The sequence below is a fragment of the Egretta garzetta genome, unplaced genomic scaffold (assembly GCF_000687185.1).
Source record: "Egretta garzetta isolate BGI_Z169 unplaced genomic scaffold, ASM68718v1 scaffold211, whole genome shotgun sequence".
Lineage (NCBI taxonomy): Eukaryota > Metazoa > Chordata > Aves > Pelecaniformes > Ardeidae > Egretta > Egretta garzetta.
In genome coordinates this window covers 1,481,815-1,508,071 of record NW_009258673.1, presented here as the reverse complement: position 1 = coordinate 1,508,071, position 26,257 = coordinate 1,481,815, and the positions used below count along the sequence as shown (strand labels likewise).

The window sequence follows — 26,257 nt, the reverse complement described above, 5'->3', positions numbered from 1 at the left end:
CCCGCCTAATTTAGGGCAAACCAGAGCTCACCCCCCCTTAGGTGGCGGGGAACGGCGGGGGTTTTGTTTGTTTTGTTCTTTGCCTGGGGGAAGAATGTTTGAAAGCTCTATATGAGTAGAAATTCAAAAAAATGTAGACACTTAAAACGTATTTAAAATGTTTCCTAGGAAGAGTGTTTAAAAAAAAAAAAAAGTTAGGTTTTGTTTGTTTTTTTCTTTGCCTGGGGGAAGAATGTTTGAAAGCTCTATATGAGTAGAAATTCAAAAAAATGTAGACACTTAAAACGTATTTAAAATGTTTCCTAGGAAGAGTGTTTAAAAAAAAAAAAAGTTATGGGGATGACTTGTTTCAAGGAGGCCTCATTAGTAAGTAGATCCTCTTTGAATAAAACTGCTTTGAATGTTATTTGCTTTTGGATGTAAAAAATCCGACTTTGCTAACAAGGATGATACTAGCTTTGTTTCCCCTGAAGTCTCTTATTTTTCTTACTGATCATTACAATTTCCATTTTCTGCTACCAACTTTCTGCATGATGCAAGTTTATCAGCAAAAAAATTTCCTTTGCTGGGGTATGGCATGACTCAGCTTAGGGTGTCCTACTCTGGAGTCAAACGGGGTGGGGGTTCCTTAAATATCTCTCATCCTTTAGGTTTCTCAAACTATTTTACAGAATACTGTATATCATCGGTCTGAGCAAATGAAGCAAAACCCGAGCACCGAGGAATAGGTCTTGCACAACTTTGGCTATTGCAACAGGTTCTTCTCATCTTGTCCGTGAGAGAGTTTATTCCGTAGCCCCTACTACAGAGGGGTGAGGGATGGAAGTTGAACCCGTGCTGCTAGCGGAGAGGAGCAGCAGTCAGCCCTGTTTGACATCTGCTCCGCAGGATGGCTGCTGCTGGCATTGCTGCTGCTGGCATTGCAGCCGCCCCCCCCGCCCACCCCGTGCTGTCTCTGCTAGGTGCGGTTTCAGGCTCTGGGCTGAGCTCTGCTCTTCGCCTCCAGAGCAAATAATGAGAATGCTGTCCTCTGCGCTTATGCACCAACCCTGGGTGTCAGCGTTAGTTTATCTCCACCGTCGACGGGCCCCGCTGCAGGACTGACTCGCTGGAGTGGTGAGAACTCCGGTTCCGTGGATGTCACTAGAATTCAGCATGAAGATAAGGCAGGAATTGTAGTTACGCCTCATCGGTGACACAGGTGGATGGTGAACTTCTTAAATACGGGGAGGGATTTTCCTAGTGGTCGGCCGCGTGTTTAGATAACAATTTGGTTTAGTGAGAGCAGGGTACCTGTAGTGTCCTCAGGGGAGCAGAGGCTTTCTCCAGCTGGATGAAATTCCAGTGCTATGGGGAGTACACTGGGGAAATTGAACCAGCCATCAGTCTTTGGCCGCCTCTGAATGTCCTAAAGGGTGACAATACAAAAATGCTACTGCTAGTTTGAACTTTGATTTTACAGGCACAAATCCAACCCGTTTGTGAACTTGTTCCTTTTATCACCAAAGCAGGGATGTGAGGTAGCATTCCACAACGGAGTTTCATGGTTCCGATAATGTTACCAAGGGGGATTGCTGCCAGCTCCAGCTAAAAGACCGGCTGCCTGACTTGTTCCATTACAAGGCTATTTCTGTAGATACTTTATATTCTTTTGTGAGTGCTTCAGCCACTTCCTGAGTCTGTAGTGTGGGCAGCAGTGCGTGCGAGGGGGAGTGCTGCTGCTGTGGAAGAGAAGAGAGGTAGGAGCCTTCCAACAGGACAAGAAACAGTAGCTACCGGTTTTCAAAGACCCATACTGACCCAATGCTTCCCCCCGCCCCAAGTTCAGCTAACTTTCTGTTGTAGGTTGGGTGTTTTACAGAGTCCACATGGGAACTAAATCATTCTTAAAATAGCACTGTGGCGTACTTTATTACTCAGGATTTATATCTGCTTTGAACTCACTTTACAGATGCAAGCTTCCAATTTTAATTCCAGTCTCGGACATTAGCGTTGCTACTGGGTAGCATGTATGTGAAAGAGGATGTTGGACAGGAATATGTGGCTTCAGAAACCACACATTTCCCACTTTCACCTTGGAATCCTGACACCAAAAGAAAGGGTTTTTTTTAATTTTTATTTTTATTTTTTTTAAATATGAGCTGAAGTGATCAAGTTGCAGACTTGGTTGCAGTAAAGCAGAACATGGTTAAACACAGATATGAAGCAGCTTGGGCACAATAACTAACTACTGTCTAGGAAGAAGCAGCTGCTCTTGGTTTTTGTTCGCTTTCACAGCACTTAGAAATTGCCATGTGAGTAATCTAGTTCTGAATGTGTCTCTGCCTGATTGGTATCAAATGCTTTTCAAGAAAAGGCAGAAAATTCTGATGTGGGCAATTGGTCAGTAACCAATTGTGTATTTTTTCTGTTGATTAGTAGTTGTCTGATTCTCCAAACCAGGTATTTGATATCCCTTCTAAGAATCTAAACTGAAAAAAAATTGTATATATTGTTATTTTGTATGTCCATTTGTAATCTCTTTTGAATCTTTTCAAACTCAAGGCTCAAAAGATGTCTTGTGCAGTGGCTTTCAAAGGTCTCTGAGATTTTACATTAAGAAGAAAACCTCACGTTATCTTTGTGCAGCTTATCACTTTGTGTACCTCTGTCATGTCATTTGTTCTGCTTCTCACAGCATTAGTTCAAGTCCTTGTCTTTTCAGTCTCTAAATCATTAATTAATCACTTCAGACACTAAGGAGACTAAGGGAATTGGAAAGAAATGCTCTGGATGATTAATTCTTTTCCCATAAAAGCAGTAAACTTGCTGGAGTTCTCGGCTATGAGCCATGCTGGAACTTCTTTTCCCCGTATCAGACACAGACTCCCTAGATGGGGATAGTGCACAGCTATTGAGCCTAAAACTGCCTTTTGTCAGTCTGTATTTTTCTGCAGGAGGCTCCACACAACAATGGTAGTGTGAAAAAGCCCAGCCAGATACAGTCCTCGGGGCACAGGAGCAGGGAAGCTGTCACACTGGTTCATCAGTGTCTTTCTCACAGCAGATGTTTAGACAAAGGAAGAGAATGGAAAAATGCATGGGCAGTTTTTCTCAGGTCTATCCTTGTGACTTTTGGCAGTCAAGAACTGTCCTGGTTAGGGATTTCCTGAATTGAAGTTTGCATTCAGATTTTTTTTTTTTTTTTTTTAAAGTAAGGAGAAGAAAAGTAAATGAACTGGCGGTAGGAGTGTCTGAACAGGCTTTATATGCACTAGGCCTGGATTTCTCTGCTTCCCAAGAAGTCAGGGATGTTGGCAAATTCCCAATATTTACACTACATCCTACAGTCTTCAACTCCCTTATAGCAAAAGCACGCTGGTTGCCAGAGCAGATTCATCAGGCCTCTTATTAGCTTTTTTCTACGCTGCTAGGTGACTTTTTTTTTTTTGTACACGTACCAATATGTTCATACCCTCCAGATACAGCTACGCTGCCAGTACTTGCCTGATCATAACAGTGAATGCTTCTCGTGCAGTAGCGCATGTCCTGTTATGTCCATCACTGCACAGAGACGCTCAGGGTACATGGTCTGCTGATCTGGGTGTGTATCCAGGGCACTGGAGAGAGCTGCCTGATGTCACTGTTAAATCCCACCCTAGGTGAAATCAGATCAGACAGCGTTCATAAGATGTCAACTCTGAGTACTTCACACCTGCTCAGTGAAGAAAAGCGTGGTCAGAAAAATTAGGAAAGGAAGTAGCAGCCTGTAACAGTAAGCTCAGACTCTCAGCAGGGTTGCCAAGTATTTATCTCTGATTATCCACTGATGATGCATTTGCAAGGTTAAATAGAGCTCTGACATTAGTGGAGTTAAATAGAGCTCCAGCAGCTTTTTCCTGGGGTGCTCTGCAGTGCTTGGCAACCTGAAAATGCCAGACCGGAACAGCGGTGCTGGATCACTGACACCCAGCTGAGAGAGAGCTCGGAGTTGTTGACTTGGTTGGTATTTTGGGGATTTCTGCCTGTTCACACTTCCCTATGGAGAACAACCTTTATTTTAGTTTGGTTTTCCCCACCTTGGGGTGGGCGAGGACTTAGCTATTAACTGCATCCTCAGTCAAGATATTCAAACCAGGTTGTCAGGTTTTTGGATCAAAATGTGCTGTGTGATGGTGACTGGGTGGAAGGGTTAGATGGTATAGACTCTGAAGGGGTTTGTTTGTTTGTTACTTGGTGGTTTTTTTTTTTCCTTTTGCCAATTTCAAAGTGTTCTGTTCTGACTACAGGCTATGTTTTTGGTCTTTCCCTTCCTCTTTTCCTCCTTCGTCCCTCATTCACCTCTCATTGGGAACCTGAAGAGCTGGAACTGATCTCAGCTGATGTCCCAAGCGCAATTGGGAGAGGGAGAAACAACTGTTTGTCTGTATTAGGAGGTAGTCAGTCAGTGGGACACCATCCAAAAACAAAGTTTAAACATATGTTATTTACTGAATGTTTCCACACACAGTAAAAATACAGCTACAATTCAAAACAGTGTCTTTAAAATGCTGGAGGAAATGAATCATCCCAGGATCTTTCAGGCTGGACCGAGGCTGCTGCACCGCAAGCTATCACCATTAGGACTTTCCCTTCTTTCAGGCTGTCTGCTTTGAGAGGGCTTGTGGTTCCTCGACACTGAAGCCTGAATCCTGCTAAAAATAAAAGAAAAAAAAAAACCTCTGTTAATCACCAGAGCTACAAACACTTTGCTAGGAGGAAGAAGGGAGTATTTTGGCATGTCTGTTTATAGCATTGCCCTCTTGCGGCTGCGCGCAGCAGGGATGGGAGCCGGGCGCTCCTGCTGCCAAGGCTGTGGTGGCAGCTGGTTTTGGAGCTGAAAACAGACTTCGTGAGAAGGTCTCTCTCTTCAAGCCAGAGTCATTAATGCAGTGGCCACACCTGCATATGTGAGGTGAACCGATAGCAAAATGGAAAGGGGAACTCTAGTTAATCTCTCTGTGTCTCCACATTGATCTACTCAGATGTGGGTGTCTGTGAAGAAAACCACTTCATGTGAAATGAGGGAGTCCTGTTCCCTCCGAGCGCTGTGGGGTGCAGGCTGGAGGAAGCTTTTGGTTGTAGCAGTAGGTCAGTCGGTCTCTTTTGCCTGCCAGCAAGTAAATGCAGGTACCAAAAACCTGCACTGGTTGTAACTCTGAGCCATGCTTCATGTTCTGATCACTGTTCCTGATCCAAAAGAAGCACTTTGATTTTGACCATGTATCAAGTGAGCTGATTTCTGTTAATTCTGAGGTGCTTCATGTCTCACGTGGAGGTTTTTGAGATGGAAAGATGAACGCTGTGTGGACCTGATTTGGAAGGCAGGAGCTCACGGAGGCAGATGCTGTGCAGTCACCCTGGGCTCCCGCTGCAGCAAAGCCAGGCCAGGCCCTGCGGTGGGTTTGCTGGGACTCGGACCTGCTGTGCTGCATCCAGTGTGGCGTAAGACAAAATTTCATCTACGTGCCTTTTACTCACAAATCTTTTACTCTCAACACTAATATTTGCACTCTCTTCTCCTCAACGTACGTGTAGCAATGGCTTAGACTAAGTCCCTTCGCCTGTGCCTGATGCTACGCTTATAGCGCAAGGCCGTCTTCCATCCTTCCCTTTGGGACGTGTTTTAGGCCATCTCTTCTGGTTTCCAGCCCTTCTTCTCCAGGAGTAATATATTACTCTGTTCTGCTTTGGGTTAAGGGTAATGGATTGAACAGGCTTTTGTGCTGCAGAGGAATGCATTGGCTAGTTCTCAGGGAAAAAACAGTTTGCATAAAGTTGCAGATCATTTCCCCAGTACATAGTCAGGACCTGGTGACTGGAGGAAGAACATCTGTGTCACTTCCCTGCAGCTGACCACAGGCCTGTCTTCTCTGCCCCCTTGAGTGGGTTTTGGCTGTCACCACCAGATCTCCCTCTGGGCCATAATATGGGATGGTAGTCATATTTTAATGCACTGGATTATGCCTTATGGGTTACATAAGCACTCCTTTAAGACGTGTTTTCAGCACCGAACAATGATTTGTGTTTGAGTATAATTCAGGGTTCATTTTTGCTCACAATGGAATGAAAGTAGCCAGTGGTTTCCACTGATCCATACTTATCTATGCTGTGTGTATTTAAGCGCATGATTCAGCTCTCACGTGTGCTCTTAAGGTAGGGCTTTCAAACAGCTGATTGTATCAGCAGATTTCCTCTGGGTGTGTTTCAGGTGGGAGACCTATATATTCTCCCAAATTTTCTCCCATGTAAGCAGTAATCTTGCCAATTTACATCAGTGCAGCTGAGAAGAAACTCAGGCTTTTGTGTGGAAGTTTTTAGCCTTGGTGCATTGGGCTGAACCCTCTGTGTTTACTAAGTGGATCATATTCAAAAGGTAGAGGGACCAGAATAGAGCTGACATGACTCATAATGCAAACAAACAGCTGGAAAAAGTGAACAATACTCAAATCATCTGGGTGTTCTAATTTGCTAAAGTGGTTTAGTAGGAATTTTAACTTACGAATGTAAAAACCTACTTGCCAGTTGTACAGATGATGCTGTACTTCACGTCCAGGGCTGTTGGTCCGAGTTCTTCTTGGAATCAGGTGCATATTTTAAATGAAGGAGGAGGCTGCTGAAGGAACAATGCCAGTTTGAACTTTTGGGGTTTGTGGCTGGCTGCGCCTGTTTAAGATGTAGCTGCTAGGAATACCATTAGCTATGCTGCTCCTCATATAGAGAACTGAAGTAGTTTATGGAGCCACCATGGCTAGGGTAGAAGGAGGCTCTTCCATGCCAATTTTTCTGGTCCCAAATAAGTTTGTTTACTAGCTTCTTCAAGGGATGGAAGGAAAGGGGTTGTTTATAGTTTCATGTATATGAATTTAGGGCTCTCTGGAGACTGAAAACTGATCTAATCTATCATTTTAGGTAATTTTCAATGCCTATCACCTTGGCAACAAAGCTGAAATCCCACCAGATTTATTTTCAGTGGTTTACTGAAGAGTTAGTAATAATATATGCTGTTTTGGCAAGGAGGCTATAAGGAATAGACAAGTATTTTCATTTTCAGTATGCACCGTCATCAGCTGTTGATACTGTGCTGGACTGTCTTCCTTTCCCTGTTTTATGCAGCATCATGTCTTTGAGTTTTTTGTCATCAGAACTTGAATGACTGTGGTGTTCGCTCTCACAATCTTTGTAAATTCATCAGAGTTTTTATGGGTCAGCGAAGGATCAGAGAAGAAAAGAGATGGCTGTGTGGGTAGTCAGAAGGTACAGATTCTCTTCAAAGTGTAGAAATAGCTAAACCCGAAGCAAGCAAATAACTTTGTCTTAAGTTTGATCTCTTCAGCGTCGTTATTTCAGACAGTGATCTGGAGAACGCAGCTCTTACTCAGGGAGCGTTACTGTCACACGTACAACCTGATGATTTTGTTGGGATTGATCATGGTGGTAGGATTGTATGACTTTGTTGCTTGCAGAACACAGTGACTTACGGTTTTCCTGTTGTTGCAGCAGAAATACAGTAGCGATTTACCTCTTCTGGGGCTTGATATAGGAGGTCTGCAATGCTGTGAGACAAGGGAGTCTTGCTTTTCGTGAGGAGATATATTATTATTTCTTTGGAGGGAATTGCAGCTGTTTTCCCCCAAGGCACAATAAGGATTGGTGCACGAGAAGCTTTTTTGCAGCATGAACATTGTGTGGATACAGGCTTTACTAAGATTTACTGTTCTCCCCATATTTTAGAAATTTAGTCTGTGTTTGCAAGTTATTTTGCTGCTCTGGAAGTATTATCTATTAAAATAAAAAAATACAGCCTTTGCCATCCAGAAATGAAGAAATTGTTCCAGAAGTAAGCAGCAGGTGTTTTAGATACTCTGTGGTATAATATTATGTTGGCTGCAGAGTTTCCTGTGTGGGCTTTGTTTATGCAGCAAGTTTAGACAAATGAACTGAACCTATCATGAACTAGCCATTGGAGCTGTAAATGAGAGCAACCACATGGTATTCTGGCCTACCATCACTTATTTCACCGTCTCGTTTAATTCAGCCAAGCTTTCCTGAGCAGCCCTGTGCAGGTAAGTCCTTACTATATTTGTGGGTATCTACATCTGTGAATTGCCACAAATTAACTGTAGCTCCAAAAAAACGTTATGCTCATTTTTCTCTTGTAAATGGCCAGTTACTGAATAAAAGCTACAAGGAGAGTAAACTATTGAAGTGGTTTTTTGAATGTGAGGGAGACGGAGTCGTCCCTCTGATGCACTGTGAGACAAAGGAAGTTAAGCCCTCTCACCCTCACAAGCACCATTTCTTTCCAAGCAGGATGCTGTTAATGTAGCAACCAGACCTCTGGGTCCCTGTTTCATGTAAATATTCACTTAAAATATCTCTTTCCTTCTCAAGACATAGGCCCCTTTACAGCTGAGTCTATTTAAACGAACCACTGCACTTATTTCTTTTTTCACCCACTATTTCTACCAGCAATTTTCCACCTCTTCTTTTCTGATTGCCCATCCCCAGTAAGTATGCAGGAAAAAAAAATCCAGAAAAATATATGTGCTCTTTATAGTCTTAGAAACATCAGAGTACAAAATGTTGTGATGAAAGCCCTGCAAGCTAATATTTGCTGTGTCACATAAAGGAGCTGGCTACCGAATATTTATATCCACTCCATTGTATTTAATCTTGCTTTAATAATTATTTAACTTAAAATTTGTTAAAATATTGTCATTGCTGTCTTGTGCGTTTTGTGTTCTGAAATACTCTGGCCATACCAGAAGTCAGAGGATGTTTTTGTTGAGTGTGTGCATTCCTTCAGCTTTGGTAAAGCTCCTCTGAATGTTTGAGGTTGAGTCGGGATCAGACTGGAGCCTAACAGAATACAGATTTTTTTTCTCCTCTTTTTTTCCTGCCTGTCAGTATTAGATGGTATTGTCTCTGTTCTATTCTATTGTCTCTATTTTATTGGTAGAAAGATACTTTAGATAGCATCATTAGAGGCTTTAGCTGGTGGTAGGTGTTAAGATATGATGTGGAGGAACTAGGCATTAATTATTCCCTCTAATGGACTTTACTGTGTGATGAGACAGACTAAGAGATTCTGGGCTTGGTGTCCACAGGTTTTTCTTGAAGGGAACAGGACATTCCTTTCATTGTAGTTGTGCTGGGCCACATCTGAGCAGTGCAGAACTGGGCACCTTCTAGGCAGAAACAAGTTGAGAGGAAAGACAAATGGTGAAAGTGCTGATGGCATCAATTTATGAGGGCGTAGAGTGACTCTGACAGATGAGTGGGAGGCAGAGCCAGAGATGAATGTGAAGAGCATAAATGGAAATATTTAGGGAGGGAGGCAAAGAGAGCTGTTTATTACAAGTTGCAGGGTGGAAATGAGAAAGGTGTTTTGGACTGGATGCCAGGAGAGAAAACTGCTGAGTCCCAGATCAGAGGTGGTGGAAGCATCAGCTGTGTCGGGGCTTCCAACAGCACCGTAACAGGACGCACGGCAGGGCAAGATTGTCGGGTTTGCTGGGCAGAGACACTGCATGGTCTCTCTGACTTTTCTGGCCTTTCCTCTGCAGCAAGCAGCTTCCAACCTCAGGAAAATCATTTAATACTTTCCTGAAGAAGCAATCTCTAAATGCTGCCATTGGTCTATGAGCCAGATGCAGACTTTTGCACAGTGACAGCTTCCTTCACATACCAAGTCTCGCATTCTGTGTTTGGTAAATAGGGAGGATATCCCTGTAATTATTTCTATAGGCCAGTCTCCATTATATGGCATTCTCAGCTGGGCCTGTTGTGATTGTGTTAACTGCACATCTGGATACCATAATAACTTGTTGTCTTCCACTGTTTGCTCAAGTCATTGGACTTCTTAAGTTCTTGTTTTTATCATTATGCAGCCAAGTGCCATTTAGATGATCCATCTGCACTCAGTTCCTGTATTCCAAGCCCCTTCCTTGTTTTCCTTAAATAACTTTCCTTTGCATAAGATGTTGGCTCTGCATAGCACCCTTTCTGTGGCTAAACTGGACAGTTTTATTAACATCAGCTTGAAGTTTGCCTTTTTCCCATGTCTCCCACAGGACATCCTTTTCGGTAGGGTCCTGGCAATCTCATCTGGCACATGCCCTCAATAAAACGTCCAGAGCACAGATTTCTGTGGCTTGATTTAACAATGCAACATTTGCTGACAGCAGTAATAAACCGTACCAGCTGTTGGAGTATATTACACTTATTCCCTTCAAACACGCTTCAGATTAATTTTTACCAAAGAACACTGTAATATACAATTTATTTTTTGCAGCTCTCTTTGCCTCTTTTGCCTGTATTTACATTCTGCAACTGGTTGGTAATGCAAGCTTGGACTGAGGGCAAAACTTATAAAACACCAAGCTAATTAGAAGACCAAATAAATTGTTTTTCCAAAATCTCATATAAGCTTATGAGCATACATCTGCAGGTTACAATATATCCTAACAAAGCAGATTATCCTAGATCTTTTTGCCTTCAGTCTATGAAGTTTGCCCAAGTGCATCACTATACAGGTATTTATTAATAAAAAGTCTGAAGTATTTTTCCATTTGGAAGGGACCCATCTCTTTCTAACGTTACACAATCCAGTCATCGTGGTTTGGGTACGCTGCAGCTGCAGAAGCCTTTCACAGTCAGGGTTCCAATGGTTTTTTTTCACTGGGTCTTAGACCTCTGACACTCTGAACTTCCTTCACAGAGATCAGAAATACCAGCCAGACTAAGACACTGTTTTTATTACCCATTTCAGTTTGAGAATTTCCAGTGAAATTTTCAAAGAAACATTAACTAAGCTGGAGTTTGCCAGGGTGACACTTCAAAACAAAATGCATCGGCTTGGACAGCAGAGACGCAGAGTGTTCTAATGAGAGAGAGTGAAAGAAAATATTCTCATGGAGAGCGGAGAAAGCACAAGACAAGTGGGGTCTGATCTTTCCCTCATGGAAGTTTTGTTGTGGACTTTTGTGGGTGGAGGATTTGGCTCCTTATTTAGGCATTTTTTGAGAGATTCTGAAAGTGGGAACCTCAGGCTGTCAGGAATTCATCCCTGGGTGCATTGAGAGCAAGAGTAACCGGCAGCACAGCCACGGGCACATCCCAGAGAGCAAGTCGGACGGGGGTCTCTGCACAGCCCTTGGGCAGCTTTTGCAGATGCACCACCGCTTGCACCTCCGGGAGCCATTCCGCCCTCTGGGCTGCTCTGTTCCTGGGGTGCTGCGATGGAAAGTGGGATGCAACTCTTTCTGCACAATTTGCTTACTGCAAACACTTGGAAAATGTAATAGATTGACTTGCTGAAGCGTGAGACGGTTGGAAGATCAAGGTCTTTACTGGTGGCAGATCATGGTTTGCTACGATCAGCCGTACTATGTTGTAATTCTATTGAACTGAATATTCCTGTCAGCTGGCTACACCCTTGGTAATATTTGGTTGTGAAATTACTGAATTAGCCCTTGTTCTGTCACCTACCAGACTACTAATGCCCTTTTGCTAACACATGACCTGCAATACCTGGGTCCATCTCAAACCCCTGCAGTGTATTACTCTGATAGTAGCTTGTGTGGAGATTGCATTCAGGCGCAGGACACACAAAACACATGCTGAATTTTGCATCTTGCTCCTCTGACAAGTTTAGAGAGACGAGGGCATGTTCCCTCCATCCTCAGGTTATTCAGTCCTATCCTTTCAGTGCTTCTCTGTTCTTCTCATCTCCAAAATCTCTTTCTCTGCAGCCCTTGCCATCTGGAACAGCCTTTCTGTCCCTCTGCGTCCCATCAACCTTCCATTTATTTGCAGTTTTCAGCTGACAAAATGTTGCCTCTGTTGCCGATGTCTCTTAATTTCTTCCCCTTGTATTGGCCTTATGACTAGATATTTGGCTTATGTCTGAACATAATTACACCCTCGGCTGTAATGGATAGCACATTGTCTTGAGTTATTGCCTGCTGGGATTAAGCATCTGTAAATGGCTGAAGGAGTCTCTGAGACTTCCAAGAGGTCTGTTTGCACAAACATGTTACGCCCCTATATTGCGGAGGGGGTGGGTGTGTTTGTCCCTGATAAAAGATTGGCTTCTGCGGTTCATCTTCACTAGCAGCAAGAGGAGGAGGGAGCTGGGACTCCCTACAGCGTCTGCAGAAGAAGGGAGAAGCCCATTTGCTGCTAGAAATGGGCAAACAGGACTTCAGTTATATTTTTCTCACCATTTTTTGCACAATGGCTCTCAAGCTGAACTGTGTTAGCTCCATGTCTGTTGCAGGGCTTGGATATGTTGTTACAGCAGCTGTTGTGCTTTCAGCTGTGGTAAGTGATTAACATCACAATTAAACATTGAAAAACTTTTGCTTTTCAATTACTTATAAGAGTCACGCTCTCTTTGAACTCCTTCTAAGGAGTTTGTCCGATTTTATAGTGGGAATTTGGGAGAAACTAAATCAGGCTGACTGGAATCTTAACGTTTAAAGTTCATTGTTTTCCATCTTTGTTTGATATCTGATTTCAGCTTAGGAATCACTTTGATATCTAACTTGCTATTTTGCTTTCTAGTTTGTAACATTCTTTATTTCTGCCTTGAAAGCTGAGCGTATCGTACTTTTATCCACCAACTACTGTGAACTATCTTCTTTGTCAAGATACTGGATGCTTCTAATATAACATTTTAATTTTTTCTTCCCTGTTATCTGATACCACTCAAAGGCATGCTGTAATATATGAACACATTTCCTTTGCCGATATGACAGAAATGTTTTGTTTCTTTTCAGTATTACCAAAGTGAATTCTTTTATAATATAGTTATAAAAAAGTGTTTATTATGTTTGTTAAAAGAATGGATTGCATATGGCTAATACATTGTGTTAGTATGACAATACACATATTAAACCAAAATTCCAATGTCCTTAGGACAGGATGTTGTGTGTATTAGGGTAATTCCTATAAGGGAACAGTTACATGGAAGTACTGAAGTAATGTGTCAGAACAGAAGAGATACAAGAATCTTGTTAATTATCTAACTTTGATGATATTCACAAAAAGACCTGGATAAGATAACACAGGTTTTAGGAAAACTGTAAATAATGTTTGTGCAAGATGTACATGTATAGTTAAAAGGGGGTTATTTCCTACTGTCTTGAAGGTCGTGCAGCACTTATAGAAAAGAATAGTCAGCAAGGGGATTAGCCTTCCTTTATGTGCCATATTGAAGCTGTAAATTAGTAAAGAAAATATGTAGAGCAAAATCAGGAGAGGTAAACAGAAAACAGAGAAAGGAGAGTCTAGGAAAGAGTAAGTCAGGAATAAGCCAGGAAGTAGAGTTGGTTGGAAGTGAAAATTAACAGTGATTGATTGAGAGACTTCCCCTCCCTCCCCCTGCCTTTTTGTTTCTCCTTCAAAATTCAGTGCAAGAGAAAAAAAGGAAACTTTCCACTTGTTGTCTGCAACAATAGTTAGGAGATCAGAAGCAATACAATTTAAACATGCACTTCCTTGTATTATGCTTATTTAACAACATTCTCTGTCTCGCCCCTAGCCTGTCAGCATGGTGGAACACGCTGAGTTTTCGAAGGCTGGGAAGGAACCTGGCCTTCAGATTTGGAGGATTGAGAAATTTGATTTGGTACCAGTGCCAAAAAATCTGTATGGAGACTTCTTCACAGGAGATTCCTATCTGGTGCTGAACACCATCAAACAACGGAGTGGGAACCTCCAGTACGACTTGCATTTCTGGTTGGGTAAGTCTGATGGGAGCACCCCTGCTGATCAGGGAGTCCAAAGTGAACTCCGTTCCTCCCACTACACCAGCCTTGTCCAGTGAGTGTCACCCAAGGAAATAAACAGCAGAACTGGCAGTACAGTGAGAATGCAATTTTGGGTGTGTATAGTCATATTGACCTTAAATACATGGGATGGTTTCTGCAGTAGTCAGTACAGCCATCTCTGTACCTAGAAATAGCTTTTTCTGATCAAGATGACAGGATAGGTCCCTGTTCTCCAGAGGCTCACAGGGAAGACAAGATCTCAGATGAAAGGGGTGGCTGAAATCATTCCTGTTTGAAAGGATGGGGGTCGGTTGTTATCTCCTGACTCAATGAGTGGGATTTTACCCCCTGAAGTTCAGACCTCCTAACTGGCCTTCTACAGTAAATGTCACCGAGTAACATGGCAAGGCTTTTTCCATTTCCTGCAAAACCAAGACTCTTTGACAATATCCTAGTTAAAGCTCCATAAGATACTTGCATGGTGGCTTGTCATATCTGCCATCTGTCAATAGGGTTTTCATGCCAAAGAGCTCCAGAGAGGCAAACTGCTGTGGAACTGGTGCCTCATTAGTATCTACAGCCTTCATAAAGCCTGTTAATGTCTTCCTGCAGATTCATCTGTCTGTGTGTTTGCTCCATAGCAAGTTTCCTCCCAGGAGAGGGTGAAATGGCAAAAAAAAAAAGTGAATGATACCTATCAGAGGCAGCTGTGAAGCAGTGGGGCTGCAGCAGTTGCAATGGCATTGTAAGCCTGCCAGAAAATACACAGTTTACACTGCTGTTTGGAGTTTGGAAATGGCTATTCTGCAGACCTTCCTGAAAACTAAACTTCCCAGTAATCTGCTTTCTCCCTGGTGTTTTTGCACAGTTGAATGTAGAGGCAGAAACCCTGCATTCCCTCCAAGTTGTTGTCTTTTCATTTCGTAGGAGATGAAAGCTCTCAAGATGAACGTGGGGCAGCTGCCATATTCACTGTCCAGATGGATGACTACCTTCAAGGGAAGGCTGTTCAGCATCGTGAAGTGCAAGGCCATGAGTCCTCAACTTTCCTCGGGTACTTCAAATCTGGCATCAAGTACAAGGTGGGTGATGACTGGGTCTTTATACTACGAGGCTGAATCAAGTTTGCAAGAAATGGCAGCCTGCCCGCTGCCCAATTCTCAGAAGATACGAGAATTGCCCTTTTTCCAGTTGCTTAAAAATCATTCTCAACCAGATGTTTTCAATGAGTTGGAACTGACAGGGTGGAGAACAGCAGATCCCAGTGGGAGAACTTTGGCTGTATTAATAATACACAAGCAAAGCCCCGGGAAACTTTAGGAATTGAGGTTTTGTTTTACTTTGAGAAGCAGAGGAAAGAACAGTCCCAAGACGTCTGGAATGAATTTAAGAAACAGCAATCCGAGTTAGTGGGAAACGCCTACCCAGTCGATTTAATTTCTCCCCACTTACATAACAGAGTTTGACCTTTCCAGTCTTTTTCTGTGCTTAGCCCACCTTCTTAGTGTACGTAATGTTCTGGTAAAGTAGGCAAATAGTAGTGGTAGTTACCCATCCATGCCATTGCAGTAAAGTGGAATAGAAGAAATAGAAACATACAGTCAAGAATGGTAGTTTGTTAGGAATCCAGTGGCACAAGGAAAGTGATATCATGTCAAATGCTTGCAAAATGCTTACATGTCCTCATGTCCAAGACTTTCCTGGTCTTTCTGTTTTGCTTATTTCCCATTCATTTGTTGTTGGTTTCATTCATTTGAATTTGCGTGTGCTTTTTTTTGAGGATAACTGACGTTAGCCCCATTGCCTACATTGACAAGTAATTCCAAGTATCTCTTTGTCAGCAGAGAAGGTGAACCCTGAGGCTGGGATAATTTCTGGTAGGCAGGACATACAATACACATGGAAATACACTCTTTGCCCCACCAGTCAAAATCCTATTAATACTTCAACTTATTGTGATCTTCTTCAAATTTGGAGATCTCCAACTGTATTGTATCGGTATCCCTTATTTGCTATGGGAATGGATAGCTGGGATGTATCGATAGATGTATGCTATACAGAAGCCCAGCCTGGGCAAACTAGATCTCTCAGCAAGCTGCTGCTGACCCTCTTTCCTGTGAGAGGCAAAAACTACTCACTGATAGCAAATCAGTAGAATTTTCATTTTTTCTGAAGCTACAACACAAATGTGAATTGTTGTTTCTTCATTTTCCCTTAGGCTGGTGGTGTGGCTTCTGGCTTCAGACACGTGGTTCCCAATGAAGTAACCGTGCAGAGGCTTCTGCAGGTCAAAGGCAGGCGAACAGTCCGAGCGACGGAGGTCCCTGTGACCTGGGAGAGCTTCAACACAGGGGACTGTTTCATCCTTGACCTTGGCAGTGTAAGTACCATGCAAAAGACAATTTTAGCAGACTTGCAGGAGCAGGAGGTGTCTGTAGTTCACGTAAGGATGGTTTTTCCCCCCACTCTGTTGAAGCTGTCTCAAGTGTTGAGTGTTCTGAAACATGGTATAGCCAGTGTTTTAACATCCTTCCGTCCCGCTCATACTGCTGTCTTGTCTAGAGAGGGGGTTGTTACGCTCCGACAGCTTCATGGTCTTTCTCTTTTCCCTCAGAACATCATTCAGTGGTGCGGCTCCGACAGCAACCGCCAGGAACGGCTGAAGGCCACTGTGTTGGCCAAGGGGATTCGGGACAATGAGCGGAATGGTCGCGCCAGGGTCTATGTTTCGGAGGAAGGATCAGAGCGGGAGGAAATGCTTCAGGTTATTCACTTTGTCCATTTATCTGTCTTGGAGTGGGAAGGGCGGTATGCGGAAGAATGGGTGGGATGGGTAGATAGGCTCAGTAGTGTTTGTCTTTACATATGAAGTGTTAGTGCTATAAACACTTGATTCAGTGCAGACTTGGTCCTCTGCATCACTGGGGCATCAGGGTATATTTTCACTGTTGTTGATCTAGAAGTTTCTTCTACTTGTTCTTGTGGCTGGAGCATGTGGGGAACAGAGATTCTCTTGGACTGCTGGTAAATTTTTTTATTCTCTCTCTCACAGGTCCTGGGACCAAAGCCCAGTTTGCCACCAGGAGCTTCTGATGAGACCAAAACTGATACAGCCAATAGAAGACTGGCTAAGCTCTATAAGGTAACCAGAAACCCTGAGAAATAACCTTGTGGAGAATGGAGTGATCTTTGTGCAATTAGGTGGAGCTGGAATAGTGGAGAGGAGCTGAGCCGATCTGAGTCCTGCTTCTGCCTCATTCTGCTGCCAGCTTTTTATGAAGTTTTATGTCTGAACCTTGGTTGCTTACACTGCATACCCAGATGCTTTCTATTGTTTTTATCACCACTGCTGACTGAGACAGCTGGAACTTTCCAGGAATTTTAGAAGGAAAGGCAGACCGTGAAATGAATGGGAAAAAAAGGGAGATTTCCTTTGTGTTATCAGGCATTGTGTTAGTAAGATGACAGGAAAGAACCAGAAATAGTGAACCTGAGAACCAGGGCCTACCTCTTTCTACATCCAGTGAGCATGATTTGGAAGGTAACATTTGCCATCAGCTAGTATGAGTGTAGAAGAATGTCCAAGACTTTTGGGGAGGAATCTTCTCTACAGCAGTCTCTGGTAACGAAGTGGTGAATATCTGCCAAGATGATTTGTAATGTGGCCCTTTAGTAAGTACAGGAACTCAGACTATTAAACCCACCTGCCACAGGGAGGCCTATTCACAGTTACCAGGACTGTTCTCTCCAGTTCTTGGGTGCAGTCAGTTTGCTTTAGAAGATATTTCTTGGCTGCTTGTACACCAAGAATATTATAATTTTGGATCAACCTTTCTTTGATTGTATCTGCTTTGCTAGAAGTATTTTGAAATCTTCAGAGAAGTGTTATGTTTTTGTCATACTGTTGCTGTGTCAAAGGTATCCTGTTTGAAAAACAATAGCGCCTGAAGCAGCCAATGCATTCAATTTATTTCCCTTCCACTCCCTGAGTTTTGGACTCTTGCCACGAAGCTGGAGGGGAACAGACGATGCCTTATCTAATCTCTGTGGTGTGTTATCACAGGTCTCCAATGGGGCTGGGAACATGGCAGTTTCCCTGGTGGCAGATGAGAACCCCTTCTCCCAGGCAGCCCTGAGTACAGATGACTGCTTCATTCTGGACCATGGCACAGATGGAAAGATCTTTGTTTGGAAAGGTACCGTAGTGATGCGGGTGCAGCTGATTATGATCTCCATTCAGTTACCAATCCCTGTTTCTTTCAAGCCGGGTAGGGGAGCATACACTTGGTGGCAGTGGTGCTTTTCAGGGCAGGTTTGGATAGCAATCAAAGTTTGGAAAACGATTTCAGAAAAGCACTCTCACCTGAAATGTCAGGTGCTGAGGTACAGGGTCTTTAGTGTAGAGAATTAAAGAGAAAGTCCAGGGAACCAGGAAGAAAAAAAAAAATTAATTTGGTAAGTAGAAAAGCAATTGTGCTCTCTCAGCCATCACAAAAGAGATCAAACAGTTGTCATTTGGCATCACCTAGCTGGAAGGCTGGGCCCTTCTACTGTCGCAAAAGGTAGAAGTACCTGGGACAGTTTCTTCTCTGGGTATGCAGAACTTTTTAAAAGTTGACCTCTTTTCTCTCTGTTTTCATTAAAGGCAAGACTGCCAACTCTGAGGAGAAGAAGGCAGCACTGAAAACAGCTTCTGAGTTCATTGATAAGATGGGTTATCCGAAACATACCCAGGTAAGGACGGGCAGCCTGCCTATGGCCAGCCCCCCGCCACCACTGGGGTTACTTTTCTGCCACACAGGCCGCTGACTGCAGAGCACGGCTCATGTGAAGTGTCACTAGCAGTCTTTGAAGTAGCTCCTGGTTTGTGTGATCTGCTCTTCTGCAGGGAGATGCTGCAGTGTTGTTCCTGGGCTAACACTGTCCTTAAAATAGCATTTACCCCAACACAACTAATATTTAACATTTCTTCCTCTCAGATACTTTTTTACCTTTTCCATCACCTGTTCCAAAGAGAAGGTGTAGATAAAACCTGTCCTCCTCGTTCTTAGGAAGATGATTCTAAAGGCTTAACATCTCTTGAGCCTTCCTTAGAACTCACCTGAGAGTCACCTGACTCTGCATCCTACAGTGTAATGAGACCCATATTGTTGGTTGTGATAGTATGGACTGTGTAATTACACAGGGGTTTAACTATTGAATAACACTGGCTTGAAAGAAACAGATCCCTTCAAACTAGGGGTCACACGGAGCAGAAAACGGGCGGTTTGTGATGTGTCTTTTCTCTTGGAAAATATCTAGGCCAGTGTTACTGGCTTGAAAGAAACAGATCCCTTCAAACTAGTGGTCACACGGAGCAGAAAACGGGTGGTTTGTGATGTGTCTTTTCTCTTGGAAAAGATCTAGGCCAGTGTGGTAATAGCTGGAGGTACTCTTGATTGCCGTGTCTCTGATTATGGCATCCGTGAGCCCTGACATTGCTCTTAATACCGCGTCGTGGCACCAAGCATTTCGCTGCTCTGGTCTCAGAAGAGTTGTGCCAGGCAGTTCTCTGTCAGCCTGAAACCAGGGCTCACATGAAGCAAGGAGCAGCCAGAGCTGGAGCTGTGTGGGACGGGGAGCAAGGCTGCTCCTGATGGGCTGGCTCATTTGTTTCAGGTCCAAGTCCTCCCTGAGAGTGGTGAGACACCTCTGTTTAAGCAATTCTTCAAGAACTGGCGGGACAAGGACCAGACAGAAGGACTGGGTCAGGCTTACATTTCTGGTCACGTTGCCAAGATCGAGAAGGTACCTTTTGATGCCGCCACTCTGCACACCTCCAAGGCCATGGCCGCCCAGCACGGAATGGAGGATGACGGCTCTGGCAGGAAACAGGTAAGCAGTGTCAGAATCCCTTTGGGAAGGTTTCCAGAATTTTCTTTGCTAATTGATGGCATTCCCATCAATTGAGGGCCACAAAAATGATCCGGGGGCTGGAGCACCTCTCCTATGAGGACAGGCTGAGGGAGTTGGGCTTGTTCAGCCTGGAGAAGAGAAGGCTGCGGGGAGACCTGATTGCAGCCTTTCAGTACCTAAAGGGGGCCTATAGGAAAGATGGGGAAAATCTTTTTAGTAGGGCCAGCAGTGACAAGACAAGGGGTGATATTTTTAAACTAAACCAGGGTAGGTTTAGACTAGATATAAGGAAGAAATTCTTTACAATGAGGGTGGTGAAACACTGGAACAGGTTGCCCAGAGAGGTGGTGGAGGCCCCATCCCTGGAAACATTCAAGGCCAGGTTGGACGGGGCTCTGAGCAACCTGATCTGGTTAGCGGTGTCCCTGCTCCTGCAGGGGGGTTGGACTAGATGACCTCTAGGGGTCCCTTCCAACCCAAAACATTCTGATTCTATGATTCCCCTGTGGGCAGACACCCTGTGGGTGTCCACACACCCAACAGTGTGGACCCAGACTTCTTTCTCGTTCCTTCTCCTCCCTGTTATTTTAGCTGTTGCCATCACACGTGTGATGGGTGATTGTCTCAGTTCACCTATCTCATGCACCTGGATGCATGCATTTGCGTATAGAAGCAGTGGTGGAGGTGGGCTTGAAAGGGCTGAGGACTATCCAGAAGCCCACAGAGGTCCTAGCCAGCGTTAGGCTTTTCAGAAGTCCCCAGTAAAGCCTAGAAGCTCTATTCCTGACCGTCGGAGAGAAATTGAAATGATGTCAGGTACAAAATGGGCATCAGTGCTGGCGGTGCTATAGTCTGACTTGCATATTCTCCAGTGCTTCTGCCAGTTCTGATGAATCCAACGAAGGTTTGGGAGCGCACAATGGGATAAGCTAAGCATGCCCTGGCTGTGGAATGCCAGGCATTTTAGTGGCGTTCCCCGGCAGGTGGGGCTGCAGGACTGCAAGTTCCAGGAGGCTAACTTTGGGAAGAACACGGAATGGGAGCTCTGTCGGGAAAGTCTGCTTGTTCTGCTGTCACGCTGAACTCAGGCTATTTCTGCTCCTCTCCTTTTCTAGATTTGGAGAATAGAAGGCTCGGAGAAAGTGCCAGTGAATCCTTCGACGTATGGCCAGTTCTACGGAGGGGACAGCTATATTATCTTGTACGATTACCAGCATGCTGGAAAACAGGGACAGATTATTTACACTTGGTAAGAAAGTTTTCCTGATGCAAGTCGGGAAGCACTGGGGTTATGTGGGGCTGAGGGTCCGCTTGTTCAGAAATGGATCACTGCTGGCTCCCGCTTACAGAGGATCCCCAGGGGATAAAATTTCACCCCGGGTAACTTTCCCTTGCAAGCAAAACAAAACCAGAGGTCTGGAATGTTTTGTTTGAAGTGGGCCACTGGGGGGAATTACTGTGCTAGTATTTTTTTTTCTCCCCCTCTATAGTGGTTATTCCCTTCTTTGGATCAAGCTCTAGTTCTTTTTGCAGAGTTCCTACATCTTTCGAGACCACTGGAACTAATTTTTGATACTCTGCCACCTCGGCTGGTGGCTTGTGGCTGTTACAGCTCCCAGACCATGCCCGTAAAGAGGAGTTTTTCAGCAGGCAGTCTCACAGTGGTCTTGCTGCCTGTCAGCAAGCAGAGAGGGCACAGGCAAGCTGTCTACCTGAAACCAGGAGGGATGCAGCCTGTAAAGGGGCTGCATGTGCAGTTCCTGCTCACAGTACCAACAGGCATGTTTTTAAACTAGCTGCTAGCAAGATAATGGGAGATAGGCACGAAGCTACTAAAGAATCTGTGCTTATTATCGAGAAAACATTCTCATCTCCCTCTGTAATCACTGCGTTACAATATAGCATAATTAATTTCTCCTTCATGTTGAACGAAGTGCTGCAGAGGTTTGGTAACACAGCTTTTCCTTACCTCCTCTTGATCTCTGTAAGGTGTGGGGGGGGGAAAGGGCTGGAAATAAACCTCAAATTTTGCCTTGTCTTTCAGGCAGGGTGCTGATTCCACTCAAGATGAAATTACCACCTCTGCATTCCTCACAGTACAGCTGGATGAGGAGCTGGGAGGCAGCCCTGTGCAGGTGAAAAACCCAAACCCACCCAACCAACCAAAAAAATGCAACACACTGGGAATAAATCTTAACTATATATATAGTTATATGATACCAATTGGCAGTGGAGAAACCCAGTCATGTAGTGGCAGCCTGCAGCTGTGGAATGGGTGTTCTGGAGTGGCTCTGTGCCTAACCTACACTCCAGCTGTTACGCAAGGAAGTTGTATAAGCGGCCTGTATGAGACAGGAGGTCTTTTACGGCTGTTGCTTGTTACCTCCATGCCAGTGGCTCACTCACCAGTTGAAATGAATGGCAATTGTGAGAGCTCCGTTGAAACACCGGTCTGTTTTTGTACGGGAGGGAATAGCAAAACTCCTGCGACCAGCTGGGTGCTGTACGAATATTCCAGCTGGAAAGACGGTTGTAAAGGCCGTTTCTGGTATATCTTGTGCTACTCTTCCACAGCAGCTTAAAACTGACAGCAAGTTTCTTCTTCTCTAGAAACGAGTGGTGCAAGGAAAAGAGCCACCTCATCTGATGAGCATGTTTGGTGGGAAGCCCTTGATTGTTTACAAGGGTGGAACCTCTAGGGAAGGGGGCCAGACAGCACCTGCAGAAACACGGCTGTTCCAGGTCCGATCCAGCACCTCGGGAGCTACCAGAGCAGTGGAGGTATGTGGGAAGGGTCAGCTTCCGTGTCGTATGCATAGGCTGTGATGGGAACGTGATCCCTTTGAACAGAAACAAACTGAGCTTTCGGATGTAAACTGAAACACACTTTGAAAACTTTTCCAACTGTTAAAAGATTCCTCTTTTCCCATGGATAAGTAGTGATAATCATTATTTTCTAATTAGTTTATAAATATCACCTTGAATACGTTTAAGCTATTTTCTTGCAAGTCCCCACTTAGATGCTGCACCTCACATACTGTGATACTTTTCAAACTGTTGAAAACCATTAGGATCTGGCCATTGTGACTTGTTCTGAGCCTGTGTGGCAACAGTGCTGAAGACAGAAAGTGCTAAATACCCCATATGCAAATAGAACGTGTGCCCTACTCCTTTGAAAGAAAATGTACACACAAAAACCCGCCTGTGCAGCAACAACAGAGACTAAATCCTTGTCAATGGCTGCAGGTGAGGCAGGAGCACTGGCTTATGTCTGCAGCAGCTTCCTAAGTTTCTGGCTTCAAGATGGCATGGCCTTGTTGACATAGAGGAAATGACATTAATGATTCATCGGCCTCAGCAGCAGGGATATTGCTGTATGGTGGGCTCTACAGCAAGTTCTTTTATCTCCTGACATAACCATAGACTGGCAAAATGACAGATCCAGGCATTCTTGCCATAGGTCATATGTATCTGTAGATTACACACAGAAACCCACATTTATTTACTCTTCTCATATGATTAAGTCTTAACTTATCACTCGATACAGGCAAATATCTACAACGTATCTTATAACCTTAGATGCTTGTATGGAATATCTTGTTTGCAGTTTATTCAACGATTAATTTTTATTTTGAAATAACGGGCTCTGTGTAGAGGACGATTACATCTGACAGACACAATGTTGTTTCTTTTCAGCTGGATCCTACTGCCAGTCAGCTGAACTCCAATGATGCCTTTGTCCTGAAAACTCCCTCTGCTGCTTACCTTTGGGTTGGCCAAGGAGCCAGCGATGCTGAGAAATCGGGAGCACAAGAGCTGTTGAAGACACTGGGAGCTCGCCCGGTACAAGTTTCTGAGGGCAGAGAGCCAGGTGAGGGAGGCACAGTACAGTCCCAGATCGTTTCTGTGTAGCTGCACATTCTCAGTAACTACCCCATGGGTATTTTCCTTTTGTCTCTCAGAAGAAGGAAATGTGGACGTAGGCACGGAGAGGTTTCTCCCAAATACCTTCCTTATATTTAACAGTGCACTTGTGTTTGTAGGCCGTTGGGACTTTCTGACGTAGCAGAGTGCTTCAAGTCCTACCCACACCGTGCTGCTCCGGTGGTTTCCATGAACAGCTGAAGCATCAGCATCTCCTTCTCTTTTTCAGAGAACTTCTGGGCAGCTTTGGGTGGAAAAGCTCCTTACCGTACCTCTCCCCGGCTGAAGGACAAGAAGATGGATGCTCACCCCCCTCGTCTTTTTGCATGCTCCAACAAGAGCGGACGCTTCATTGTGAGTACCTAAGGAGAGTCAATTCACTCAACATCCAGCTGACAGAGCTGGGAGGCGCTCGGTCCCAGCCTGCCCCGAGCCAGCCAGCAGGCTGTCAGACCTTCCCTTCCCTCGCGGTGTTGCCCCAGAAGCAAAGCATCGGCACCGTGTTTCTGCAGAGACAGCAGCTGGTTCTGTTGCGCTGTTGTGTCAGCACAGCAACTTCCCAAAGCATCAGACCAGTCCTGCCCTGGTTAACAACTCGCATTCAGGCTCCTCAACTTCTAACTCCTGAATCTTTCAAGTAAAAAGCAGCAGTGTTACAAGTCTCGGGGGTGAGTGAAAGACAGCTTCTCTAGGCAGACAGACAGATTTTGTGGTCTAAGAACACTTCTGCGGCGTTGACCAAGCCCGAGTTGCATGGTCAAATACTGTGCCAGTGTCTAACTTAATGCATGTCACCAACAAGAGGTGAAACTGGAACCTCTGTGAACTGGATTTCTCCTGTAAAGGTAAAATGGTGCCTGAAGTATGTGCTCATCCTTTAACCGTGTGTTTTCCAGATTGAAGAGATTCCCGGAGATCTGACTCAGGATGACCTTGCTACAGACGATGTTATGCTCCTTGACACATGGGATCAGGTGTGTCACAGTCACCTGGGGAAGAGGGAAGCAAATAGGCACAAACTGGCTTTAGATCGAGACCCAGGTTACAATAGCTGGAAGAGTTTGTACGATGGGAGTCCTTTCATCTTCAGGCCTGAGAGCAAATCACCTCGCTAGGACCACTGAAGGGGACTTACACCCGCACCTTGAGAAAAGAGCTGGTGTCCTGCTGTTCCTTTGGTCAGCTTAAGGGCTGCAGAAAACAGGCAGCGGCGTATCCCCGTACTGCCCCGTCCGCAGGCTTCCCGAGGGCAGCGGCCTTGATCTGGCTGGAGAGGGCTGTGAGCCACTGTTAGGATTCAGCAGCTCAAGACACTGACACAGCATGTTATTTGTCAATAACAGACTGCATAAACCAGCCAAAAGGCAACTTAGGAGATGAATTTTCTGTTTTATGTAAAAATGTTCAAACATCTGCTACTCTCCTTGATGTTAAGCTAGCGGAGGATTTGTTCATGTAGCTAGAACTTACATAGATAAAACGCAGTCAGAAAGCTTCTCGTTATCTACCACTAGCCTTAGTCATGTAGGTCAACAACCCAGGCATGCCAGCACGAGTATGTTCTTGTTCTGTGTCACGCTCTTATCCTTGCTTTCATGAAGAGATTGATTGTTGCTGAAATAATTCATACTTTTTTTTTTTTTTTTTTACCTTTAGGTTTTTGTATGGATTGGGAAAGATGCCCAAGAAGAAGAAAAGACTGAGGCTTTGAAATCTGGTAATGTCCCCTTTTCCTCTTTGAATTAACCCTTTGTTTCCCCACTATCTGATCTAAGGCAGGCAACAATAGACTGCGAGACACACCTTAATCACAACATAAAATTCAATGCTGCCATCAGTCAGAGATTGCTCCTCTCAAGAAAGGAGGATCCCTAAGCTAGCAGGAAGAGGTGTGGTACCCAATGCTGTTCTTAACCCCACCACTGACAAAGCCTCCTCGGGCGGGCAGGCGGGTGTAGGCTGCCCCTGCATTACAGCATTTTGTAACCCTAACGTCTGTTTTCTACAAATGCCAGCCTTCTAACAGGTGTAGATAAAACCATGGAGTGAAAGCTTCTATGGGTGGGTTTTTTTTGTTTAAATGAACAATTTGAAATCTTCTCTCTAGCATCCATTTAGCTACAACTCAGTTGTTTCAGCTGTACTTGTACTCTCTGAGAATTCCCTCTTGGTCGTGTGTTTTCAGCTAAACGGTACATCGAGACCGATCCGGCCAGTCGCGATAAGAGAACTCCAGTCACAGTCATTAAGCAAGGGTTTGAGCCACCAACCTTCTCCGGCTGGTTCCTGGGCTGGGACGACGACTACTGGGCTGTTGATCCGCTACAGAGAGCGATGGCAGATGTGGATGTCTAAGTAACAAGTCTTTTTCTTTTTTTAAATGGAACAAGTTTAGTGCCTTCAGTGCCTTCAAGAGCTACTTCCTCCTGCAGGATGCATGTTAACAAGGCAACGATGTTAATAGCCAATTAGCTGTGCAATAATTACCGAAAACAATCATGACCAGCCATTGACCCTGCTCCTTGCTTTGATTATATTTAATACAATAAAGCTTGTATGGAATATGTGAAGAGTAGAAATGGTGGGGTTTGTTACCAGGAAGAAAATGTTAAACAGAACCTGTAGATCTCATGTTTGAACTC

At 44.4% G+C, this 26,257-nt stretch overlaps 1 protein-coding gene across 3 annotated transcripts; it reads left to right on the top strand.

Moving 5' to 3' along the window:
* The first annotated feature begins 310 nt into the window (after positions 1–310).
* Positions 311–26,257, top strand: GSN (gelsolin). Of its 3 annotated transcripts, none has more exons than XM_035888587.1 (17): positions 311–366; positions 13,568–13,769; positions 14,724–14,878; positions 16,015–16,176; positions 16,411–16,560; positions 16,849–16,938; positions 17,860–17,992; positions 18,442–18,530; positions 19,455–19,670; positions 20,807–20,940; positions 21,736–21,826; positions 22,302–22,472; positions 23,388–23,562; positions 23,845–23,969; positions 24,512–24,589; positions 25,272–25,332; positions 25,801–26,256. In XM_035888587.1, exons 1-17 carry the CDS (start codon positions 334–336, stop codon positions 25,968–25,970), a joined length of 2,235 nt encoding a protein of 744 aa, XP_035744480.1. In that variant the 5' UTR covers positions 311–333; the 3' UTR covers positions 25,971–26,256. The 3 variants fall into 3 exon arrangements, with proteins under 3 accessions (XP_035744480.1, XP_035744481.1, XP_009647131.1); XM_035888588.1 differs by lacking the exon at positions 311–366 and adding an exon at positions 5,389–5,463; XM_009648836.2 differs by lacking the exon at positions 311–366 and adding an exon at positions 12,196–12,345 and having other exon boundaries at positions 25,801–26,257.

What these genes read in the sequence shown, in the direction of transcription:
- GSN (XM_009648836.2), top strand. Translation starts at nt 12,211, where the DNA reads ATGGGCAAACAGGACTTCAGTTATATTTTTCTCACCATTTTTTGCACA. An exon ending in CTGTTGTGCTTTCAGCTGTG is followed by an intron (nt 12,346 to 13,567) that starts GTAAGTGATTAA and finishes TCTCGCCCCTAG; the next exon opens with CCTGTCAGCATGGTGGAACA. An exon ending in AAAGATCTTTGTTTGGAAAG is followed by an intron (nt 17,993 to 18,441) that starts GTACCGTAGTGA and finishes TTTTCATTAAAG; the next exon opens with GCAAGACTGCCAACTCTGAG.